Source organism: Myotis brandtii, unplaced genomic scaffold, assembly GCF_000412655.1.
Source record: "Myotis brandtii unplaced genomic scaffold, ASM41265v1 scaffold8, whole genome shotgun sequence".
Lineage (NCBI taxonomy): Eukaryota > Metazoa > Chordata > Mammalia > Chiroptera > Vespertilionidae > Myotis > Myotis brandtii.
Window position 1 is genome coordinate 7463061 of NW_005371219.1, and position 22644 is coordinate 7485704.

General features: G+C 37.8%; 2 protein-coding genes across 2 annotated transcripts in view; one reads left to right on the forward strand and one right to left on the reverse strand.

The window, feature by feature from the left end:
* Nucleotides 1–46: 46 nt before the first annotated feature.
* CD164 (CD164 molecule, sialomucin) lies at nt 47–14664 on the forward strand. The gene is made up of 6 exons (XM_005883774.2): nt 47–333; nt 3742–3832; nt 5196–5270; nt 6658–6693; nt 10519–10563; nt 12096–14664. Exons 1-6 carry the CDS (start codon nt 166–168, stop codon nt 12260–12262), a joined length of 582 nt encoding a protein of 193 aa, XP_005883836.1. The 5' UTR covers nt 47–165; the 3' UTR covers nt 12263–14664.
* Nucleotides 14665–18673: 4009 nt separating this feature from the next.
* LOC102253972 (coiled-coil domain-containing protein 162) overlaps nt 18674–22644 on the reverse strand; it is a 47088-nt gene continuing 43117 nt past the window's right edge. The window contains exons 16-17 of the mRNA XM_005883775.2: nt 20972–21099; nt 18674–18862 (exon numbers count right to left, since the gene is read on the reverse strand). Of these exons, the coding sequence (XP_005883837.1) occupies nt 18737–18862; nt 20972–21099 (254 nt within the window). The 3' untranslated portion in view covers nt 18674–18736. The remainder of the gene's footprint in view (nt 18863–20971; nt 21100–22644) is intronic.

Genomic DNA, 22644 nt, shown 5'->3' on the forward strand with positions numbered 1-22644 from the left:
GAAGGAAAGGATGGAGCCCCCTGGTCACTGATGCAAAAGAAGAATAGTGACCCCGGCGCGCTCCCGCCGGGGAGCGGAGTCTGGGAGCCGACGCCGCTGGAGACAGAGGGAGCCGGGGAGCGTCTTGCGCTGCAGCTGTCGCCGCAACCCCAGCGCGGAGTCGCGATGTCCGGACTCTCCCGCCTGCTCTGGGCCGCCGCCTGCCTGGCCGCGCTGTGTGTGCTGACCGCGGCTCAGAACTCCACCCTGGCCCCGAACGTGACTTCAGTGCCCCCCAACCACACAGTCACGACGCCGCCGACCGTCGCGCCGCTCACCACTGTCGTACCAGAAATCTGTGGAAAACACAACAGCTGTGTCTCCTGTGTTAATGCTAGCAATGATATTGCTAATATTTCCTGCTTTTGAATCTGTTTCACCTCCTCTCTTGATTTCTATCTTGAGGAGGAGCAGAACCCCTTCGGGAAGGGGCGGTCGGGCCCTAACACAGCTCCTGAGCCGCGTCCCAGTCCGCGGTGTTTGATGAAAGTGGCTCCAGCCTCGCGTGGGCGCAGGAGAGGGGACGGGGCTTCCCCCGACGGCGGCGGCGGCGGGGTTGGTTCTGGGCCGAGGAGACCGAGCTCCTTGGCCGGGGTGGGGGAGTCGTTTGTCCGCCAGGTCCTCTCCCCGCCAGCAGGCTTCTCCGGAAGTTGGCCAAAGCGGGAAAGGGAAACTGAAGACAGGAACTTTCGCTGGTGTCTCAGAGTTTAGCCAGAGATTTAATTAAGATAATCTTGCGGATAGGCACGGGATTTATCTGAGGTTTGAGTATTAAATGAATTAAAACTGTACACCCCGTGCCGTGTGAAAACGTCGAAAAGTTACCCATGCGTGCACCCAGAACTTCGCATGTCTCCGAGGCTCAACTAGAAGGTAGATGGTGAAACCAAGAAGTAGAGAGAGTCACTCTGCCGGGACCGTACGTTTAGCCGATTGTGAAGTTGGGGTTGGAACCAGGTCTGTCGGTTTCCTAGAATCCAGCCGAGAGCGCACCTTTTGTTAAGCTCTGCGGTCCGCTGGTGGAGGCGCACACGGAGTCCTAAAGGAGGAATCGGCAGTGTGTGGCCAGACAAAAAAGAGGGGAAGGTGGATGGGAGAGGCGAAGGAACACTTGATGTATAAAACCTGCCATCTAGTGCGATTGGTTATTCTAGTTAAACATTGGGTATTTTGAACTAACCGGCATTTTGACTGAAGAACTGCTGGTTTTTAAATATGTCTTTTAAAATTTGATTTTTAGAGAGCTAGGAAGCGAGAGGAGAGAGAGAGAGAGAGAGAGAGAGAGAGAGAGAGAGAGAGAGAGAGAGAGAGAGAGAGAGAGAGAGAGAGAGAGAGAGAGAGAGAGAGAGAGAGAGAGAAAAGAAAGAAACATCCCAAAGAAAGAAAGAAAGAAGGAAAGAAAGAAAGAAACATCCCTGAGAAACATCATCCATCGGCTGCCTGCCTCCTGTGTGCCCCCTGTTGGGGAGCAAGCCTGCAACCCGGGCATGACCGGGGACAGAACCGGGACCTATTGGTCCTTGGGTCGTCGCTCAACCACTAAGTCCCGGCAGAGTGACTCTCTCTACTTCTTGGTTTCACCATCTACCTTCTAGTTGAGCCTCGGAGACATGCGAAGTTCTGGGTGCACGCATGGGTAACTTTTCGACGTTTTCACACGGCACGGGGTGTACAGTTTTAATTCATTTAATACTCAAACCTCAGATAAATCCCGTGCCTATCTGCAAGGTTATCTTAATTAATCAGCCGGGCTGGTTTTTATCTTTTTTTTTTTCAGGTTGATCATATTGTTTTACAATGTCTTCCCTAGTTTTTGTATTTTATAAAAGCTTAGTAAAATATATAATGAACTTAATATTGTTTGTTAGAGTCAGAAAGATGTAACATTTTAAAATGTTCAGACCTGGTGGTGTGGCTCAGTTGGTTGAGCGTCCTCCTGATGCACGGAAAGGAAAGGTCCGTTCCATTCCCGGTCAGGGCACATGCCCGGGTCGGGGGCTCCATCCCCAGTAGAGGGCACACAGAAGGCAACAGATGGATGTTTCTCTCACCCTTCCTCTCTGTCTTAAATCAATAAAAACGTTAAAAAAAATTTTCAATGAAAGTAAATTGCAGTACAAGTTCTAACCGCACAATTTTTAAGGGGATAGAGCAAAATACGTTTTTGTCTCCTGATTATTTGGCAGTTTTCTCTCAGAATTGTAGTTTTGTTGTGCTTTTTGATTTTTAAAGACAAGCTTGGAAATATGAAGTTAATTGCCTTTGTGTGATTTAAATGAGTGCAAAGGAGATAATTTGTGTTTCCTGTAAGTAGTAGTTGGATAGGCTGCAGTCTGAAAGATAGCAAGTTTAGTTCATTATAAATATCATTCGCTCTGCTACCCAAACATTCATCATCCAGCACAAAAGATTTTAAACAAGTAACATTTTTCACCTGTAAACAAACCTGAAAAACTGATCCATCCCCCCCCCCCCCCCCCCCCATCATATATGTGTCCTAGTCTCTGGTCGTACTGATGGTGAAATGTTGACATGCAACACTTCTGTGCTGTACAGGGTTGCTTTTTGAGGTACAGAGAAAGCAAAGGAGAATGTTTTTTGGAGGCATCTAGCTTCTAGGAAATGGATGGAGTCCAGTTCTATAGTCCATTTGTTTGTCCAGACATTGAATTGTAATTAGTCTTCTTTGAAGTCTGGTTTCTGGGCTTAAATTATTGAAAAAGACCTTGCTAACTAGTTATATTACATGTACATGAATGCAGCTCCCTCCAAATGTGTTGCTCTTATCCTCCAGTTATGGAGGGCCGTGGAAAGAGTGGATCATTTATGAATTACAAATCTCTGAGGTTTTTCAGAATGGGCATCATCAAATCTTGGGTTCAACCTGTCATACATCTTTATTACTGTTAAAAATTTTAGTGTCTCTTCTGATGTTTTGGGCCAGTAATTTCCCTGTCTGTATTGTTGACCTTATAATAGTCTTTTTCCCAATATTTGTATTTTTTAAGGATGCTTCAAAATGCATCAAGAAATCCTGGGTGTCTGAAAGAGTTGCCATGTAAAGGAAGGTTGTTTAGATAGGTATCATGAAGTAGTACTGAGTGTTTTTCCCCCTTTCTCTTGAGTTAACTCTGGCTTCCTAAGTCATTTGAAATTATTAGAATTTCTTAGTAAACCAGTTTATAAAGTTTTTTTTTGCGTGTGGTTAAAAAAAAAGTCACATGAGATCTACCCTCTGAACAAATTTTTAAGGGCATTGTGCAGTATTGACTATGAGCACAGTGGTGTACAGAAGATCTCTAGAACTTTTCCTCTTGCATGAAACTTTATACTCATTTCCCCTCCTTCCAGCTCCTGACAACCACCATTCTACTTTCTGCTTCTGAATTTGACTACTTTAGATACTTCGTATAAGTGGAATCATGCAGTATCAGTCCCTCTGTGACTTGCTAATTTTACTTACCATAATGTCTTCAGGACCATCCATGTTGTAGAGTATAACAGGATTTCCCCTTTTTAATGATAGAATAACATCCCAGTTTGTTACCCTTTTATCTGTTGATAGGCTATAGTTTTACCATTTCTCAGAGTTAGTAAATGTGGTACTGTATATAATGCCTACTGTTTAAAAAAAGATAAGTAATACAAATTCAAAATCAGTTGTCAATTAATTGATTTCATGCATTCCTCCCCACCCCAGAAATCTGTGGAAAACACAACAGCTGTGTCTCCTGTGTTAATGCTAGCAATGATATTGCTAATATTTCCTGCTTTTGGATGGAATGTAAAGAAGGTAAGAAACGTTTGGATTGTTTCATTTTTTGAGTACACAGAACTTTTGTTGCAACATTTTAAAATATACAACAGAATATTCTTGAACATTCAAAAGTTACATAGAATGTTTACTATAGTATATACTATTTTTTTATAAATCAAATACTTTTCCTTTACAGTGCCAATTGCTTAACACTTCCCTCTAAAATCTCTTCTTGTCTCCCACCACCCACTTCCCCCCTTAATTCCTTAGACTTGGTAATTAAGGCTCAAAAGTTTTAAAGGAAGAGAGATTATAGAGTCTTAATATAGACCATTGTGTAGGATATTCTGAAATTAGCTGTGAAAGAAAGTTGTGAAATGTTCTCCTGGAAACTTCCCCAGAAAAATGTTTGAGACATTTATCCTCAGTGTGTTCTGCTGGGTGAACTCTAGAGAGACCTTATAAACTTAAGATAGAGGAGAAGAATGAGGAGGGAAGAGTTGGTTCTTTCCTGTGCTTTTGTTAAGTTAGCTTTAATTTGAGAGATAAAGAATTAGATGGAGATACTTTGAAATGCCAGTTAGGTTTTTGTTAGAACCATGGGATTATAGCATAAATTACTGTTTTCCTAATGTAAGGTGCTTGCGTTTTTTTTATCAGTATAACAATTTTTTTATATATAAAGAAAAAGTCAAAGCTACCTGTTAAGCTTCTTTATTCTTCACTGAAAAATTTAACATTACATCACTAACAAAGTTTAAGAGACTCTTTTAAAATTAGGGTATTGGGTCAATTGGAGGTTAAGTTTACTCTTGTAGCAGAGTCACTTTTTTTTTTTTTTAGGTGATAAAATGGAATTTAAAAGTTTATCCCTACCTCGCATGTATGGCAGAGTTGGCAAGTTTTGGAGGTTGAATGCCCTTCTGTAGGATATGTTGGGGAAAGCACTGCTTACTCTTGCTATAAGTCTCCTATCCAGGAATTGGTTTTAGAAAGTGTAGAAGACTAACGCAGAGATCTGGAACAGAGGACTTCCTGCTGCCTTTAGGGCACCTCCCCTGTTTACTAAGCCTTTATTAGATCCTGACCACTTCTCCCTACTGACTCACCCTCTTGTGGATTCTAGCAGCCTTCCTTGTGCACTAGTCATACCACAATCCTAAGATCTAAGTTTATCTGTTCAGTATGTTCATATGGGTTTTAAGAGGATAATATTTGGGGAGATCCTGTATAATATTGCTAAAACAATGGGGAAAAGAGTAACAGTATTTTGTTGGTCAGTGGATAAACTTGAGTTCGATTTTGGGAAGCTATTCTAGAGCTGAGTAACAAAGTTAGAGATAATAAAAGTGAGTGATTGGTGCTGTTTAACTTGTTTGTTGTTGTTTTTCTTCCATAGCAGGTAGAAGCTACTGCTCACAAAATTCAACAGTTACTGGTTGCCAGGTGGTGAATAGTACAGATTTCTGTTCTGGTAAGTATTCACATTGGCTGCTAGGGCGAGGAAGATCATTGCTTCAGAAAGCCTCTATCAGTATTTGGCTTGAAGCATTATCGTAGTTCTAATCTTGTTAGAAATTTCAGTATGAATGGCATTTATGTTGATTGCTCAAAGGACAGTGTTTTGAAGCTTGGTTTAGTGATTTGGTTATACTGTGGAATGCTGTATGTACAGATGCCTCCTCCATTATTATTATTATTGTTATTTTCACTCTTCCAGAAATTCATTGCAGTTTAGACCCTCTGTTTATTTGGGTTTTACAGGCCTGGGCAGTCTTGTTCTGGCACTTCCTTGCTTATGGTACTGGTGAATGTCATAATGTCCAGCCAGCATAGTTTATGCTGTGGTTAAATGAATCTTCTCTGTATTCATTCATTTTTTGTGCTTTAATTTGAGGAACTTGATTACTCTTTAACCTTTACTCAGGAATTAGTTAAAATTCCTAGCTGGAACAGTGGATTTTTCTAGCAAGACTATAAATTAATAGGAAAGTCAAATTTCTAATTTGGTGCTTAGGTAATAATTAAATTAAGTAAAAGGTTTTTCTGAAGAGTCAATTACCTTGAAAGACTACCTTTATTTAATTTTGGTAGGAGCTTTCCCATCTCCCCCATCCCAACTGGAACTTTCTAACGAAGAATTTTATTAGTATGAGAACAGTTATACCCTATATAGAGTGTAGTAACATGGTTTCGGTGGTAAATGAACAAACATTAATAGTTATTTAAATGTGTTAGGAAAAACTAATAACTATGTCAGACGTGATTTTGTGATTAATATTGCTTAGAAACAAGATTAAGTAAAACATTTTAAGAGACATTACTTATTTGATGATTTATCAATTTACAGTGATTTGAGAAATAGGTTTACTCTGCTCTCGTGTAAAGGAAGTTGGCTCACGTGCAGCTAGAAGTCTGGCTCACTAGCAGCTCTTACAACCATTAGTGACCCAGGCTCTTTCTAGGCTTTTATTGTCATTCCTCAAAAATGGCTTTGACCTTACTCTACAAGGCGAGTTCTCATGTTTCGGCCACATAATTGGTTATTCTGCTAGCAGGAAGAGGAAGGGAAAGAGAAGCCCATATCTGTTTTACATATGCTTCTTAGAAGTTACACATGGCTACCTAGCTGCGGGAGAGATTGAGAAATGTCTGCTGTGGGGAGGGAAGTGTCACTAAAAATTGCTGCTCCTATTTCTAAAGAAGGGGAGTGTGGTACTTCACTGTCAGTCTTCCTTCACAGGTGGTACTAAAATATAAAAATTGTAAAGTGGTACTCAAATGACTGCAGATTAGGAAATAGTGTTATAGATCGTGATATTTTAGAAAGTTTTGACTTAATATGTTTGTTTTTTAAATAGTGCCCACCGCCTCTCCGTTGCCAACCAATTCTACAGGTAATACAAGATAATTGACTGTTTTTCTCCTTTTTTCCTTCTTTTAGGATTTTTAAGCTCTCTTGATAACATTTTAGTAAAAACCTAAAAGTTGTTAGTATGACTTAAAAAATTAGACATATTTAGTAGACAATGACACATAGCTTTGGTGTTTCACATTTATTGAATCTGAGTGGCTTTCCCATAGTTTTGTACATCGAGTCTGCAAACTGTTTTTTGTGGAAATCCTCAGAAATACAAAAGCCTAAAGGAAATTAAAATTCATTATAATTCCCATCCTCCAGAGGCAAACCAAAATGTTTTAAAAGTGGTTAAGTTCTTAAAAAAAAAAAAAAAAGTGGTTAAGTTCTTCTAGTCTTTTCTATGTGTATATCTAAATACATAACCTTATGAAACTGGATAACATGTACCTACAGGTTTGAATTATGTCCCTTTGTTGTATACACTTTACACATCGTGCTCTTGGTTAAATAGGTTGGAATACCTTAAAGGGAAATATTTGCTGTCATCTCTGACAGAAGTGATTCAAATAGCATTCCTAAATGGTTATTTTAAGACTCTCAAAACTGATTGCTTTTCATTTTCATCAACTTGAAAGTTTTTCACCATACTCTATAGCATTAGCTAATACCTTCCTTTTAAAAATCTTCAGCAATTTGATAGGAAGAGTAAATAATTTAAAAGCATCTACTCCAGTACAAGTACTAGACTAGATGATAGGGATACAGAGACAGAAGTAAGATAGCATTTGGTCTGTTGAAGAGGTAAGTAAGCACAGTGTGTTCAGGGATTTGTAAGGGAAGGTGTGTGTATTGAGTATCATGGCATTTATGATAACAGCTTCCTGAGTATGCTGACTGACCAAGTGTTGATATTACCCTGGTAAGATATGTGGAGAATTTCCCAAGTGGAGCAGGGAGGTCAGCACATGTGAAGGAGATGTGAAAGAATGTATTGAGGTCGGAATTGCATTTGGAGTGTCCAGTACAAGGTGAGGAAGAGTGAAACTAGATAGTCAACAAGTCAAGAGCCAGATTGGGAAGTGCCTTTGTATGCCTTGCTGATAGATTTGAAGCAAAATAGGTCATGTGATGAGACTTGCATTTTAATAAAATGATTTTTCTTACAATATGGAGAGCAAATGAGAAGAGGATAGGAGTGAACACAGAGATTAGATAACCTGTGCAGTAATTCTAGAGAACCAGGAGAGGAAGAGTTGCAGATGTATGGAACTCAGGAAGTAGAAGGCCTAGGACTTGATGAGCGAGGTGATGGGAGAGCTCTTAGCTAAAATTGGTACAGATAAGTGAATCAGTGTAGGCAGTAAAGTCACTGAAGTAGTTTTTAGGGAGGAGAATAGGGTTTGAGGACCAAATTCTTGGGAATAATAAGTCTAAGTCATGGGGAGAAGGCTGGAGAGGAGACTGAGTGGAGATGGGAAGAGAAGAAAGCCCAGAGAAGTGTGTCCAAGAAACTGTGCATGTGTGATTTAGGTGTAGTTTTTCAGAGGAAAAAATGGTCCAATACTGTAACAAGGACAAGAGCTCATTTTAAAAGACTTAGGCAGTGATGAGCTAGCTTTCACCAGGTTTTGCTAGCCAGTTGTGCACAGCTGTTTCCAACTGCACATTCCGTGAGACCATGTTGGTAGCTTGGATTACGGCTACATTGGAAATATGCCATTGAAATCTGCAAATGCTGTGAAACTTTATTTTGGAGAGCACACAGTGGTGTCCTTTTAAACCATTAGCGCCCATTAGAAGTCATTGACTAGGAAGGAATTAAAGGTTGATGAAAATAGATGTTGAGAAAACTGATTTCCAGAAGGTGGGATGTGAGCAGAAGGAGAGAGGAGGAAATTATTTCCCCAAAATCATTGTGAGTCCACTTAATTTCTTCCCCATGAGTCTTGATGTATGCTTGCAGAAAAAGTATCAATTGAGTGGCAATTAATGGTTGAAAAACAAACTTTTATTCCATTTTTTCAATGGCTACTGCTGAAGAGAGCAAGTTAGAAAATAAGGGACTATTAATGCAAAGAAAATCTTATTTATGTAGAAAAGTGTTCAGTGGGGTTAATTATAATAGTCTTCTGCCAGTACAAACAGTATAATTATATTTATAAATAACATCTTAAAATAAAGTGACTAAATTATGCCAGAAATATAATGGAAATGTTCATAATATATTCAGTGAAAGACAAATTATATTAAGTATAATTTATTTATTTGTTACATACATGCCTAGAGAAATGGCTGGCAGGAAAAAAACATGCTTCTCAGAGTGATGGGATTACTTAAATTTCTTTACTCTATTTTCTATCACCAATAACAGCTTTTATAATCTATGAATTATTTTTTTTTAATGAAAGGAACATACACTAGGACAGTGGAGGTATATTCACTAAGTAGTGCCTAATTTTGAAAATTTTGTTAATGTAATGCTTTGGTCAAAAGCAAAAATGTGTCAGTGTTCAGACAAAATTAGTAATAGAGTTTTTTGTTTTTTTAAATATATTTTATTGATTTTTTACAGAGAGGAAGGGAGAGAGATAGAGAGTTAGAAACATCGATGAGAGAGAAACATCGATCAGCTGCCTCCTGCACATCTCCCACTGGGGATGTGCCTGCAACCCAGGTACATGCCCTTGACCGGAATCGAACCTGGGACCCTTCCGTCCGCAAGCCGACGCTCTATCCACTGAGCCAAACCGGTTTCGGCAGTAATAGAGTTTTAAGATTAAAAAAAATTTGATAATATGTTTAATTTGTAAAGTACATTTTTTGCAGTTACACAGAATGTATAAGCAACAAAAACTTTGAAGGGATTATACGTCTTCAAATAATCATACCCTCTAATCTGCTGGGAATTCTGTATAGGAATCAGTCCTATTGGAGATGAGATCAAATATTTCGCTGTAAGAAATGAAAGGTGACCTAACTGTCCAACCAAGAGCAGGGTGGGTAAAATGTGGACGGTGAGAGAAAAAGAATACGAATGTGTATGGAAATAGCCATCAGCGTTAACATATTAATATCCATCAGTAGTATCAACACTAACAGAAGTCTTTTAATATTGTGCTTTAGTTCCTAAAATGTTACATTCAATCTAATTCTTCCCATGAATGTACATTTCTTTAGAGGCATCATCAGATAATTATTTGAGCTCATATAGTTTGTAGACTAGAGCTTTCTTTGGGCTCTTCTAATCTAAATTGGGGGAAGCTATGGCCTCAGGGCACCTGCTCTTATAAATAAAGTTTTATTGAAGTACAACCATGCCCATTCATTTGCATGTTGTCTTTGGCTGCTTTTGCACTACACAGTGCACAAGGCCTAAAATATTTACTTTCTGCCCCTTTAAGAAAAGTTTGCCACCCCCCTGAAATGAAAAAGATAAGCAAATCTTGATACCCATGTAAGAAATGCCGAGTTGTACTTGTTTTTTACCTTGACATTTGAAGTTAATAGTTTTTGTCTTAGAAGCAATATTATTTATAAAGAACTGATAGTTCCTTCACCTAAACACTAATTTTTGCCCTTCTGTGTGTCTTTTTGCAAACTTGATCCAGTTGTATACATACAGTTTACATATAGATGTTAACATGGATACAATTTTATGACATCTCTTAATGTTTTAAAATACATTTAAAAGCTAGTATTCTGGATGAGTAGATGTTAGTGAACCATTAACTGAAATTTGGCCTTTATTTTCTAAATAATTGAAAGCATGTTGAAGTTGGTGGCATAATTTTAAAAAGGTAGATGCTAGATAACTAGGAAGTTTAGAAATTTAAGTTTCTAATACATTTTGTTTACATTCCAGCTAAAACCACAACTATGCCTTCCTCTTCTACAACTGCTACACCAGGTAATTGAGGTTTTTTTAAAACTAACAGTGAAGCAGGATGTATGTATACTGTTGCCTTTTACTGTTTCTGCCATCATTTTCCAGTTTTACTCATGAATGGTATGCATGAAACTCATCTCTTATAGAGGACAACATAGTAGTAGGCTGTTAAATCAATAATGATAGATTTGCTAAGAGTCCTTCTCTAGTTTTTTAATGTGTAATCACAGTTGGCATGACATGCTAGAATTAAATAATATTTTTCCAAAACCCTTTTAGTACAACTTGCAGGTTATTCTTTTGGCTTCATTCTTACACTGCCTTTATTTCAGTTTCAATGAAGCTATTCTGTCTTCACAAAAAGAATACAGAATAGTTGTAATTAATTTTCAAGCTGGTTAACTTATTATATAAAGCCACCAGAACCAGTATTTATTTGATATTTAAGAAAAAAGTAGAATTTATTTTAAATATGAAATTGCTTTTTTATTAAAGTGAGTGGTGCTCCATTTCAAACATTTTACTCCTTGAAAAGGAATTCAAATTTTTGTGACTTTTTTTCCTCATGACTTGGTAATAACTTTCTCATATTGTAAAATATGCAGAGTAAGATAAGATACATTTGCTTATGGAATTATAAATTGCAGATACTTAAGATTATTTTTGTAATTTGAAAAATTGTAACCAAATTTTTAAATTTACCTTATATGTTTAGTAAAATTATAAAGTTATTTGAGGCTCAGCCGGCATGGCTCAGTGACTTAGCTTTGACCTATGAACCAGAAGGTCACGGTTTGATTCCTGATCAGAGCACATGCCTGGGTTGCAAGCTTGATCCCCAGTGTAGGGCATGCAGGAGGCAGCTGATCAGTGATTCTCTCTCACTCTCATCATTGATGTTTCTATCTCTCTCTTCTCTCCCTTCCTCTCTGAAGTCAATAAAAATATATTATTTTTTAAAAGTTATGTGAATTTTAAACACAAATATTAATATTTACTCTTAACAATTAGGTATAGTTTGAAGACATTGCAAGCTTTTTTGAAAAAAAATATTTTTATTGATTTCAGAGAGGAAGAGAGAGAGAGAGAGAGAAACATCAATGAAGAGAGAGAATAATTGATCGGCTGCCTCCTATATGCCCTCTACTGGGAATCAAGCCAGCAACCTGGGCATGTGTGTCCAGACCAGGAATCAAACCCGTGATGAGCTGGTTCATAGGTTGACACTCAAACACAACTACACAGGCCGGGCAAGCAATTGCAAATTTTAAAAGTGCTTCACATGTTCCAGGATATAATTTATATATCAGGAGAGTCTTTTTCTGTCATTTTCATATTTGAAGTTGTATGGAGCCATAACCACTTGATATAACCAGATGGAACGAAGGGGGAATGATAAATTTCTTCCTCAATTAGATATAAGTTCTAGTTGTAAAGACTTAAGAGAAAATATTTTATAGAATTTAACACATTGCAAAATAGAAATTCAGGTAGGTCTTGGAATTATGATAGAGGCTCATGAGACTTATTATTTCTTCTATCTTATTTAACAGGTTCAACTAATACTACTTTAAGTCCAACTTCACAACCTACGCGAAAGTCTACCTTTGATGCAGCCAGTTTCATTGGAGGAATTGTCCTTGTCTTAGGTGTGCAGGCTGTAATTTTCTTTCTCTATAAATTCTGCAAATCAAAAGAACGAAACTACCACACTCTGTAAACAGACCCATTAGATTAACAAGGACTGGCGTGTAACTCCTTGAAACCAAAATATTATATTTCAAGATGTCCCACATGGAAGACGCTATTCCAGGATCTTTAAATTTTCAAAGGATGCATATAGGAAATTTTGGAGCATCGTGCTTGAAGAAAAATCAATTAAATCATTTTGCTCAACAGGAATATTTAAAATATTCTGCATGACTCCTTGTGGCTGTCTTCTTTTATTTTAAATGGCTGCTGCTGTGGGATTATGTTCTCTTTTCTTGACATGCCAAATGTAACTCTGTAAGTGATGGAAAACATTGTCCTGCACAGACAACCTCATGACTCTTGGCAGTGAAATTTAGTCATTTTAAAGCCTGAAAGCTGCATTATTTTATCCTAACTCAGGATGTAGTTTAGTGACCAGAATTGAGAAGAATGTGCCAAATGAGCATCAATCAGGTGGCGTTTTGGCTATCATTTAAAAAATGGAATAAATTTAAAGTTTAATATCCATATAGAAAACTGTATCCTTAGAATAAAATTTTGTGCTTGATAACAATTATTTTTTCTACATTAGAAATAAGATGCCACACAGGGATTTACATTCCAGATTTAAACAAATGAATGGAAAGAATACAAACCATTAAAGTATAGCAGGTTATTGTTAATACTTGTAAAGCACCTTATATTATTGAGAAAATGAAGAACAGTGCCTTAAAAGACAGACTGAAAGGTAGACTGTAACTTAAAATGCTTGTGATTTGTTCCCATTTAGGAAGGTAGAAGGTTGATCTGAGGATGTAACTGTTGATGTAAGCAGTAGTAAACTGCTTTTAGATACCATACTGTTAGTATTTGAAAACTTAACCTACTTTAGTTTAGACCTGAGTAAATTAAGCTAAAGAATGTTATACAAAGTTGAAAGTCTTATAGTGAACCTCCCAACGTATTTCTTTGTGGCTGTTAAAAATATAATAGAGCCTAAAATTGATATAATTATATTTTTCTTTGTACTTCAAAAAAGTATTCTAACGCTGTTGTATCTCAAAAGGATTGTCATCAAGCCAACGTAACTTCTTTCATGAGGCAAGAAGGAAATAATCAGTTATTTTAGAATCATTTACGAACTCTTTAAATGAGACAATCATTTTAGGTTGTTTTTTTTGTTTGTTTCCATTTTAAGTTTTGAGACAGCAAGTGTGACCAGTGTAATTTCAGAAAATCTGAAGGATTTTTGGTTGATCAGATTACTGTACTTTTTTAATGATTGCCCTGGATAAACAGGTTGAGCTTTCTTTTTTCCTTTCTCCTTCTCTCCCATACTTCTCAGTTTCAATTCCTATAGTATAGTGAGCATTCATATTTTTACTTCTTTCGTTTCTTAGAAAGCACTAGGTTTGTGTTTTTGTTTTTTTGGTTTTAGAGGGATACGTCTCCCTCCTGCCTTTGACACATTGGATTAGTTCAGAGGCTTAAATTAGGTTAAAATATGCTTTTGCTTTTTTAGGTCATTAAAGTTTTGTTTTAGTTTCTTTAGCCTGTAGTGGCTGAGTTTAACCTTTGGTTTTCAATATTTTATGGTAGGAAATGACAAGTTGCTTAGGTCCATTTCATAAGCCAAAATTCCTTACATTTAAATAGTTACGTTAAAGGTTCTTAAATGAAGATTTACTTATTTTTTAGTTACTGGTACAGCTAAAGTTTGTTTTACTTGCACATTTGTACGTACACCTAATGTTTTCAAGTGCCTTAATTGTTTAAAATCTCTGGCTTCAAAGGTTTTTGGGAAAAGGTAGGTTTACCTCACATTTTTGTTTTCATTAGTAATATTCTAGGTACCTCACAAAAATTGTATTTATGGTGCCATGGCTGTTAGTTTCTAGTGAGTACTATAAGATGCAAAATTTATTTGAAAGTATGTAGAATTTCCATCCTTCCCAAAGTGGCAAAAGTTGGCTACAGATATTTACCTAGATATGAACACCTTGGCACACATTAATGTCAACACATAACAGCAATTTTTGTGAAAATGTAGCTGATGAAGCCTCTCCGGTAATTTTGAATACTGCTCTAACAACAAAATCATATCACTTGAAACTAGATTTTGCAAGAAGAGCTCTTGCAACAGAACTCACAGCCTTTTCCCCTCCTTTCTTTAGCAGTTTAGTATCTGGAGTCATTAATAATTTTTGGGTTTTTTAATCCAGAAGGTATATAGAAACCTTTTCAGATTTTTCATCTGATTATTTCATGCAGATGTAGTTCTATCAAAATACCTTATTTTATCTTAAAATATTTGTTGTACAGGCAGACACTGCTGTATTTAGAAATTTCTATTTTAGTTCATGAAAAACTACAAAACCAATCTGTATCATGTACCAAACTGATTGAAAATAAATCTACATGTTTATTGAATTAATTTGTTCTTTTTAATGAACTGAAGTGTGTGTTTGCTTTTTGATTATGACAGTTAATGCTAGTGAATTTACATTATCACTTTGTTTGAAGATGGGTGTCTACTCAATTTCTATTGCTCCCCAAGACCAGCAGGTAGTAACTAAACTATGTATTCATTAGTGGAGAACAGAGCCTTAGAACTGATAGTTGGAGGGATGACTTTGTATGCCTATGGAGTGATGTACAAATTGATCTTCCACAAATCAGTAGACATCATCCACTTAGCTCTACCAAGTAACAAATTTATGAAACTGCCATTTGTTGTTATAAAACTAAAAGCTTGTAACTGTCTTTTAGTTTAAATTGCATGTAGAGTAAAATTGGGCTTCTGTTTAGAGTACTTTGTATAAATATCTAGTATCAAGCCACATGGCTAGTACGTGAAGTTTGGTACTTTTGGTCCATGTTTTGGCCAAGATTATATTCTATATTACATCCCAGAATTTGGACTTAGAAGAGATAATACTCCCTTATATACCTAAAAACCAGAAAATTGGATTTAATAATTTTGCTATAGAAAGTATGAACTTTTGGTTTCATATTAGTCTTATATATGGTTAAGTTTGGTGAATATAAAACTCTGCCAAGCTTGAAGCTACCCTGAAATGTTGCTAGAGACAGATTATTATTTTGGTAAGAATGGGGTTCAAAATAGTTTTTTTAAAAAAATATTTCTTTATTGATTTCAGAGAGGAAGGGAGAAGGAGAGAGAGATAGAAACATCAATGATGAGAGAGAATCATTGATCAGCTGCCTCCTGCACGCCCCCTACTTGGGATCAAGCCCGCAACCCAGGCATGTGCCCTTGGCCGGAATCGAACCTGGAACCCTTCAGTCCGCAGGCTGATGCTCTATCCACTGAGCCAAGCTGGCTAGGGCTCAAAATAGTTTTTTTAGATGATAAAAAGTCCTGTGTACTTGGCAATCATGTAATTACTATTTCCTGTGCTCTCCATTAATTTGCTACTGGTATTTACCTTCTTCCTAAAGATTGTCCTTTAACCTTTAATATTTTTAGTTATGATGGTACAGATATTGTTGATTAACTCAGTTTTTGTGTGTCTGCCTTAGTTTTTTGAAAGGTATTTTTATTATATATAAAATTCATTTTTGCTTCCAGCATTTGAATAATGTCCTCTGTCTTCTCACATTGTGTATTCAGAATTGACCATTCCAGCCAGTAGAGTAATGCCTTTTACTGCCTATTGGTTTAGTGGCATAAGAATCCCAAGACAGCCAACTGGCAGCCTCAACTGAGATCTTATATCAATAGACTCATGGTTGTACTCCTGATTAAAGAATCCCTTAGGAACTAAGACCTCCAACCCAATACCCCTTGGGGTTGCTGGGATGAGAAACGCAGTCATGCTTTGAACTGACAAATGCAGACCTATCCATAAATCAAGCTTGACTCTTTTTTCTTTCTTGGCTAGCTAATTGTTAGTAACACCCAAGTCCAGAGAGAGGAGGCAACAGGAGTTGGTGTTGAAATAGTTTGAGCCATATGTTCAATGGAAGCCACTTGTACCTTTCAGACCTGCGCAGCAAGCTAAGTTGAATGTATACCACTTCCACTGATGATAGATTGCTGCTGTGATAGAGCCTTAGAAATGATAGTTGAAGGAATGACTTTGTATGCCTATGGAGTGAAAAGCAATCTGTGCATGCTCAAGTTTATTAGGTGGGTCCTACAGCACCCATGTTATTATGGGAAGCTCAGGCTACATGATCACCCAGTATCCCATGGTTAGGCATTGTCTACCAAGGCACAAAAGGAGGGTGGTTACCTTCAGAAGAGTGTATAGGTTTGCTCAAAATCTTAGGGGTCAGCCTGTTCTCTTACTGGTGCTTTGACAGAGGCTTTGTACAGTGTTCCTATATGCCAGGACATTTTCTAATATCTTTAGTATTGCTGGATCATAGGAGCATGGCAAAGCAGATTGTATTGAAACTCAAAATCACAATGGAGACTTTTCTAACTCTGGTCCTCACTCAAAATCGATAATCTTGCCCTGGTTGGTTTGGCTCAATGGATAGAGTGGCGGCCCAACGACTGAAGGGTCCAGGTTTTGATTCCAGTCAAGGGCATGTACCTTGGTTGCAGGCTTGATCTCTGGCCATGGTTGGGGTACCTGTGGGAGGCAACCAATAGATGTGTTTCTCACATCAATGTTTGTCTCTGTCTCTCCCCCTCCCACTCTCTCTAAAAGTCAATGGAAAACTATCCTTGAGTGAGGATTAACAACAAAAAATCAGTAATCTTATGGATGACTTTCTAGGTGGGTTGAAGCATCACACTCAAATATGGTGTATGTTGCCTTCAAAATCCAAAAAGGCCTTTTGAGCATCATGCTTTTTTTCATGATACATAGAGTGAGATGAAGCAACTTGTTTTTCATCTTGAAGGGGCATATTTTAACATTCTCTCAACCATTGAACCCCTAGAGAATTTTCATGAGGCTAAAGACCCTGAATTTTTGTAGGGTTTATCTTTCACCCTCTAGTTCTTATACCTAAGTACTTAACTGTTTTCTGCTCATGATATCAGCATTATTGATGGAGTGAACCAATATATTTTATGGAATATAATGATCACGAGAGTAGGAGAATTGACAAAGCTTTCAGGGAAGAATTTAAAGGTATACAGTAGCCTTGTAGAGTAAAGCAAACAACTTCTTGTGGTCCTTGCAGTTTGATGTAGAGCAAAAGCTGTTATATTTGCATAACAAGTGCCTGAGACATATTCATTTGCCCCAGTAAAGATACCACATCTGGAGAGCAATTACAATTGGAATCACTACCTGGTTAAGGTGTGGGCTTGGTAGTTCCTAGTCATTTTCCAAGATCCATCTATTTTCTGCATAGGCCAAAGTGGTGAATTAAGATGTGATGTGATAGAGCCCACTGCCCTAGCTTTCTTTCAAGTCTTTAAGGGGAAGTTCCAATTATCCCTTCAACAATGAGGTCAGAAAACCATTATAGGAATTCATTGGATCAGGGCATTGCAGAAGCCATGTGCACTGCAGAAGCCTGCCTGCCCAAAGGAGGCCCCAGAACCTGGGAGAGAAACCCTTCTTTCTCCCCCAGGATCCTTCCAGCACCCTCTACTGACAAAGCTTAACATTTTGCCAGTTGGCAGAGGAGAAATACAGGATCCATATTAATTATTTCGCAGCAGACAAAGATGAAATTGGAGCTGAGAAGTTTGTAAATTGGTAACTGGCACCATATCTTGTCCTGTTGAATTTTTAGCTTTGATATCAAAGTCATCAATATTCCTTTGGCTTTTGGTTTGTGTTTTTTTTTTATATATTTCAGACATAAATTTGTGTATATGTCTATGTGCACATGTATGTGCATATAGATGTTTAATCCATTTGAAACTCATTGTGTATAGTGTAAGGTGATGATTTAATCTACTTCAGATAGACTCAACCTTCTTAATTATGAAAAGCTATATATATATATAAATTTATGTAAATATGTTTCTGGTATATTCTGTTCCATTCATCTAGTTATTTATTATTTTACCCAAGATAGATTTTCTTGTCTGAATAAAAAGATGTGGATTATAAATTTATAAAACTCTGAAGAGAGTTTTGGCATTTGTAGAAGAATAAAAAACCTGTTAAGAGAGAATGATGTTCTTAAGTGAAACAAATAGAAATGAGCGCTTGGAAGTTTATTTGGATTAACCTGTTTTAGTTTTCCACTTGTTAGTAGATAATGCTTAGTAGAAATGCCCTCTCTCCTGGCTATTTCATCTAGTCAGTATTTCTGGAACCCAGATGGAGAGGCTGCTGGGTGGCCAGAGGCAAGGCCCACATGGTAGTTATGCAAACCAATGCTTACGTTTTACAATCTAAGGCCATGTCCTACTTCACCTGGGACATTCAAGGTATAGTCATGTCAGCCCTTCTACACTATCTTCACAGCACTGATAATAGCTATTAGATCAAAGGGTTAATGGAGTTTAGAGTCACTTTTATTTAAGTGCTTATAGAAATAAAAGTTGGAAAAGGATTTATGATTACCAATCGGGTCTAAATGGGATTCTGGATGGAGCTGTTTGAACTTGAAAAGCTGTAAGTTGAACATTTTCTGCCACATTGGGTAGGAAGATATCATCAATCCTTCTTTTGTGTTTAGTAGGTACCTGCAATATAAATATTAAATAGATATTGGAGCTTTTAAGGAAGATGATGAATAATTCGTGTTATAGCATCATTAAAAGTCACTGTTACTAATGAGACCAAGATCACTGTCCGATCTGGATTAGGCCATTTAATGTGCCTTCTTGTACATATTTTGCCACTTGTCATAAAGAGAACTGGTGAATAATGAATCCATCAGTGGAAAGCCATTTCCTGCTAAGGAAGAAAAGATAGCCCATATTTGGAGTAATCTAAAAATTCCTTAATATTTTATCATTTGTGTTAATGCAGTGCTTTTTTGTTTGTTGTAAAAAATCATTGGTGTTCTTACATTCCAGCCATGTATAAATTCCTTTTCCATCTGTCTTTATCTGACTTGTCTCATAGCCTTGCTTAAGAAGTCAGACCTTACATAGATTTGAAGAAGTTCCAACTAATTTTTTGCCTTTCCTGGACCTTTGGCTTTTTGCATGGGGTCTCTATACTGTACACAAGCCAGGGGTCCACAAGACACTTTCTTCATTATTAGGATTTATGTTTTCAGTAGGATAATGTCCCACAATTAGCTTTAGACCATCACATCATCCTTCTAAATCTCTCAAACATAGTGGGTCCCCACTAAATGCATTTACTTTGCAGCTTTCTGAACCATAGAGTTGTGATCTCCCATGGTAGAAACATTCGCTTTGTGGAGTGAAATGGGGATGGAGTTCATCTTAAAAGCCCTTGTGGTCCCATACACACCAACTAAATGTTGCTTCCTTTTGGAAAAGGCTTTCTCAGAAACAAGCAGACATATAGTAGAGTTTCACATTTTGGTCAGAGATGACTCCACAGAGATTGGTGAGTCAAGCAAATGGTGGGCATTAATAATGTGGCCCTACTTGGTCAAGGGTCTCAATTGGGTTTGTTCCTGACCTGTTTCTTCCCTCTCTGTGTATTGCCTCTTAACTGCATTTTAGAAATACTGCAACAAACATTTAGTCCAATAACTAGATATGAGCCATGGAATTACACCTTCAAAAGTGGCCTTACAATAGCATATTTTCTCTGATCAAATTATTTAATTTTTCTCAAGAGAGAAGGAATTTTTAAAAATTATTTTTATTTTTCTATTACAGTTGACATTCAATAGTACATTAGTTTCAGGTGTACAGTATAGTGGTTAGACAGTTATATAACCCCATAAGTCTAGTACCCACCTGACACCATACGTGGTTATTACAATATTATTGACTATATATTCCCTCTGCTGCACTTTACATCCTCGTGGCTAATTCCCCTTCACCTGTTTTTCCCCCAGTTCTACCACCTCCCACCTGGCAACCATCAGTTTATTTTCTATCTATGAGTTTGTTTCTGTTGATTATTTTGTTTTTTAGAGTCCACATATAAGTGAAATCATATGGCATTTGTCTTTCTCTGAATTCATTTCACTTAGCATAACACTTAGAATTCTTTAGGTATGTAAATCTCTAGGGGGGATCCTGAAAGACATTGGAGCAAGAATGTAATGTGTATTCAAGTAGTACAAAGAAGGCGGTGGGTGAGGATGTAAATGCTGTTTCACATAAACTAAGAGCTGAAATATTTTTAATAAATCTTCAAGTATGTGCTATACCTCAAGCTAATCTGCATTCCAAGAATTTCTTTGGAGGGCAGATTTCTCACGTGTGTTAAACTGACTTCTGAAACTCTGTTCTGCCAGGGAACTCAGATAAGGAGGAATCTGATGCTACTAGTTGATTATTGTAAATGAGTGAAAAAAGGGGAGGAAATTGAGAGGCAGAACGTAACTGACTTTTACGCGTATTTACTGAACTGTAATTGAGTAAGTGCTCTCAGGCTTAATTATGTCAATATCAGAATTTTATTCTGAGGAGTGACATCAGCAAGACCACAGAGTAGGAAGCCCTGGGCCCTCTTTCCCTCCACAAACACTGATTCAGCAGCTATTGATGGACAAATCCTATTATCCAGACCTAAGGAAGCACCTAGATAAGATTCTGACATATAATTTTTAATGTAAGTTTGAAGCGACCCTAAAACCATAACTTCATGTCTACGTTTTTCGTTGTTTTATATATATATTTAAATTTATCATTACTTACAGTCTTCGGCCTCTGAATCCTTCCTGTTATTTTATTGCCCATAAGGTTAGTCTTTAAAAGGTGTTGCTGGGAGTATCTGGATGATGCGGAAGCAGAACTGAGGGAGTACGGAGCCCGGGATATAAGGCCTATAATGTTAAAAATGCTAAATTATATCTCTAATTGCAATGTACAGACCTAGATGGAATTTATAAAATTTTAAGCTTAAAATAGGCATATAATCCAGCTTCATTAATTTTGAGTCAAAAATGTCAAAACCTAGATAGAGTCTTTTGCCTATGGGGTATCATGACCAAGTGAAAGAGAAGGAGATGGTGGGTGACTTGGACTGTTGTGTGGAGAAGTGGACAGACTGAGAGATCTTCAAGTTAGTAATTAACTGGGTTGGCAGGGTGAGGAGAAGATCTCCGATTTCTGGCTCATGCAACTGGATAGATGTTAATTTTTTTTTACAATGGATTTTATGATCCTGGCACATACATGCTCAATAATTGCTGATTACAAGATTAGAAGAATAGATGTGTGGGAAATGGATAGATGTATAGACAGGAAGCAGATAACGATGAGTTCAAGGTGCCTGAGAAGGTAGGAGAAGGTAGGAGAGTATATGGGATCTTGTGCAGCAGGATTGGCCAGAGGAAGGAAAGGGCACCTTTTTAAATTTAACAGCAATATCGATGTAGGTAGGCTGGGGACAGGAAGTCGAGGGAGTTTTCATCTGAGAGGCTTGTAACTTCTTTGTGAAATGGATGAGAAGGACAGTGTCTGAAGGCTTGAAGAGACCAGGAATATTTAAAATAATTGCTGCAAAGAGGAGAGAGTGGGCTGACCCCATCCTCAGCTCCAGGGGAAAACTGTGTGAACTGAGCCGAAGCCCACAGCTTAGTCTCTGTCTTAAGTGCTTTGTTTAAAATTGGGCACAGAGCCCGACCATGTGGCTCAGCAGTTGAGTGGTGACCCAGGAACCAAGAGGTCACCGGCTAGATTACAGGTCAGGGGACATGCCCAGGTTGGGACTCGATCCCCAGTGGACAGTGTGCAGGAGGCAGCCAATCGATGATGTTTCTATCTCTCTATCCTTCTCCCTTCCTCCTCTAAAAATTGATAAAAAACATATTTAAAATAATATATATTAAAAAATAAAAATAAATAAAATAGGGCACATAGCCCTGGCCGGTGTGACTCAGTTGGTTGGGCGTTGTCCCATGCAATGAAAGGTTGCAGGCTCCATTCCCAGTAGGGGTTGTGCGAGAGGCAGCTGATCAATGTTGCACTCTCACATCAATGTTTCTCTCTCTCTCCCTCCCTTCCTCCCTCTCCCTCTAAAAAATAAAAATAAAATGAAGAATTGGGTGCAGAGCCCAGAGCCCAATTGTTTTTGTCCCATCTCCACACCCCATTCCTGCTCAACAGAGGATGGAAGCTACGCGGTGGTGGCATCTTGCTTCCCAGCATTCCTTTCTGCTCTCAGCATTCTCAGAGCCCAGCGATGGAGGGAGAAGTTGGAACTAAGGAATAGTTCCAACCTTCATCAAACTAACTGAAGCCAGTCTACTACTGACTATCTCACAGTTTTGTGAGTCAATTGATTTCCTTTTTTCCCCTGAAGTGTTTTGAGAATCACTGTACTGGCACAAGTGATAGTTCCTCAGGAGTTGCAAGTTCCTAGGGGA

Coding starts and splice junctions, on each gene's coding strand:
- CD164 (XM_005883774.2), top strand. CDS start 166: ATGTCCGGACTCTCCCGCCTGCTCTGGGCCGCCGCCTGCCTGGCCGCG. Junction 334..3,741: donor TCACCACTGTCGTACCAGAA/ATCTGTGGAAAA, acceptor CCCACCCCAGAA/ATCTGTGGAAAACACAACAG. Junction 6,694..10,518: donor GTTGCCAACCAATTCTACAG/GTAATACAAGAT, acceptor TTTACATTCCAG/CTAAAACCACAACTATGCCT.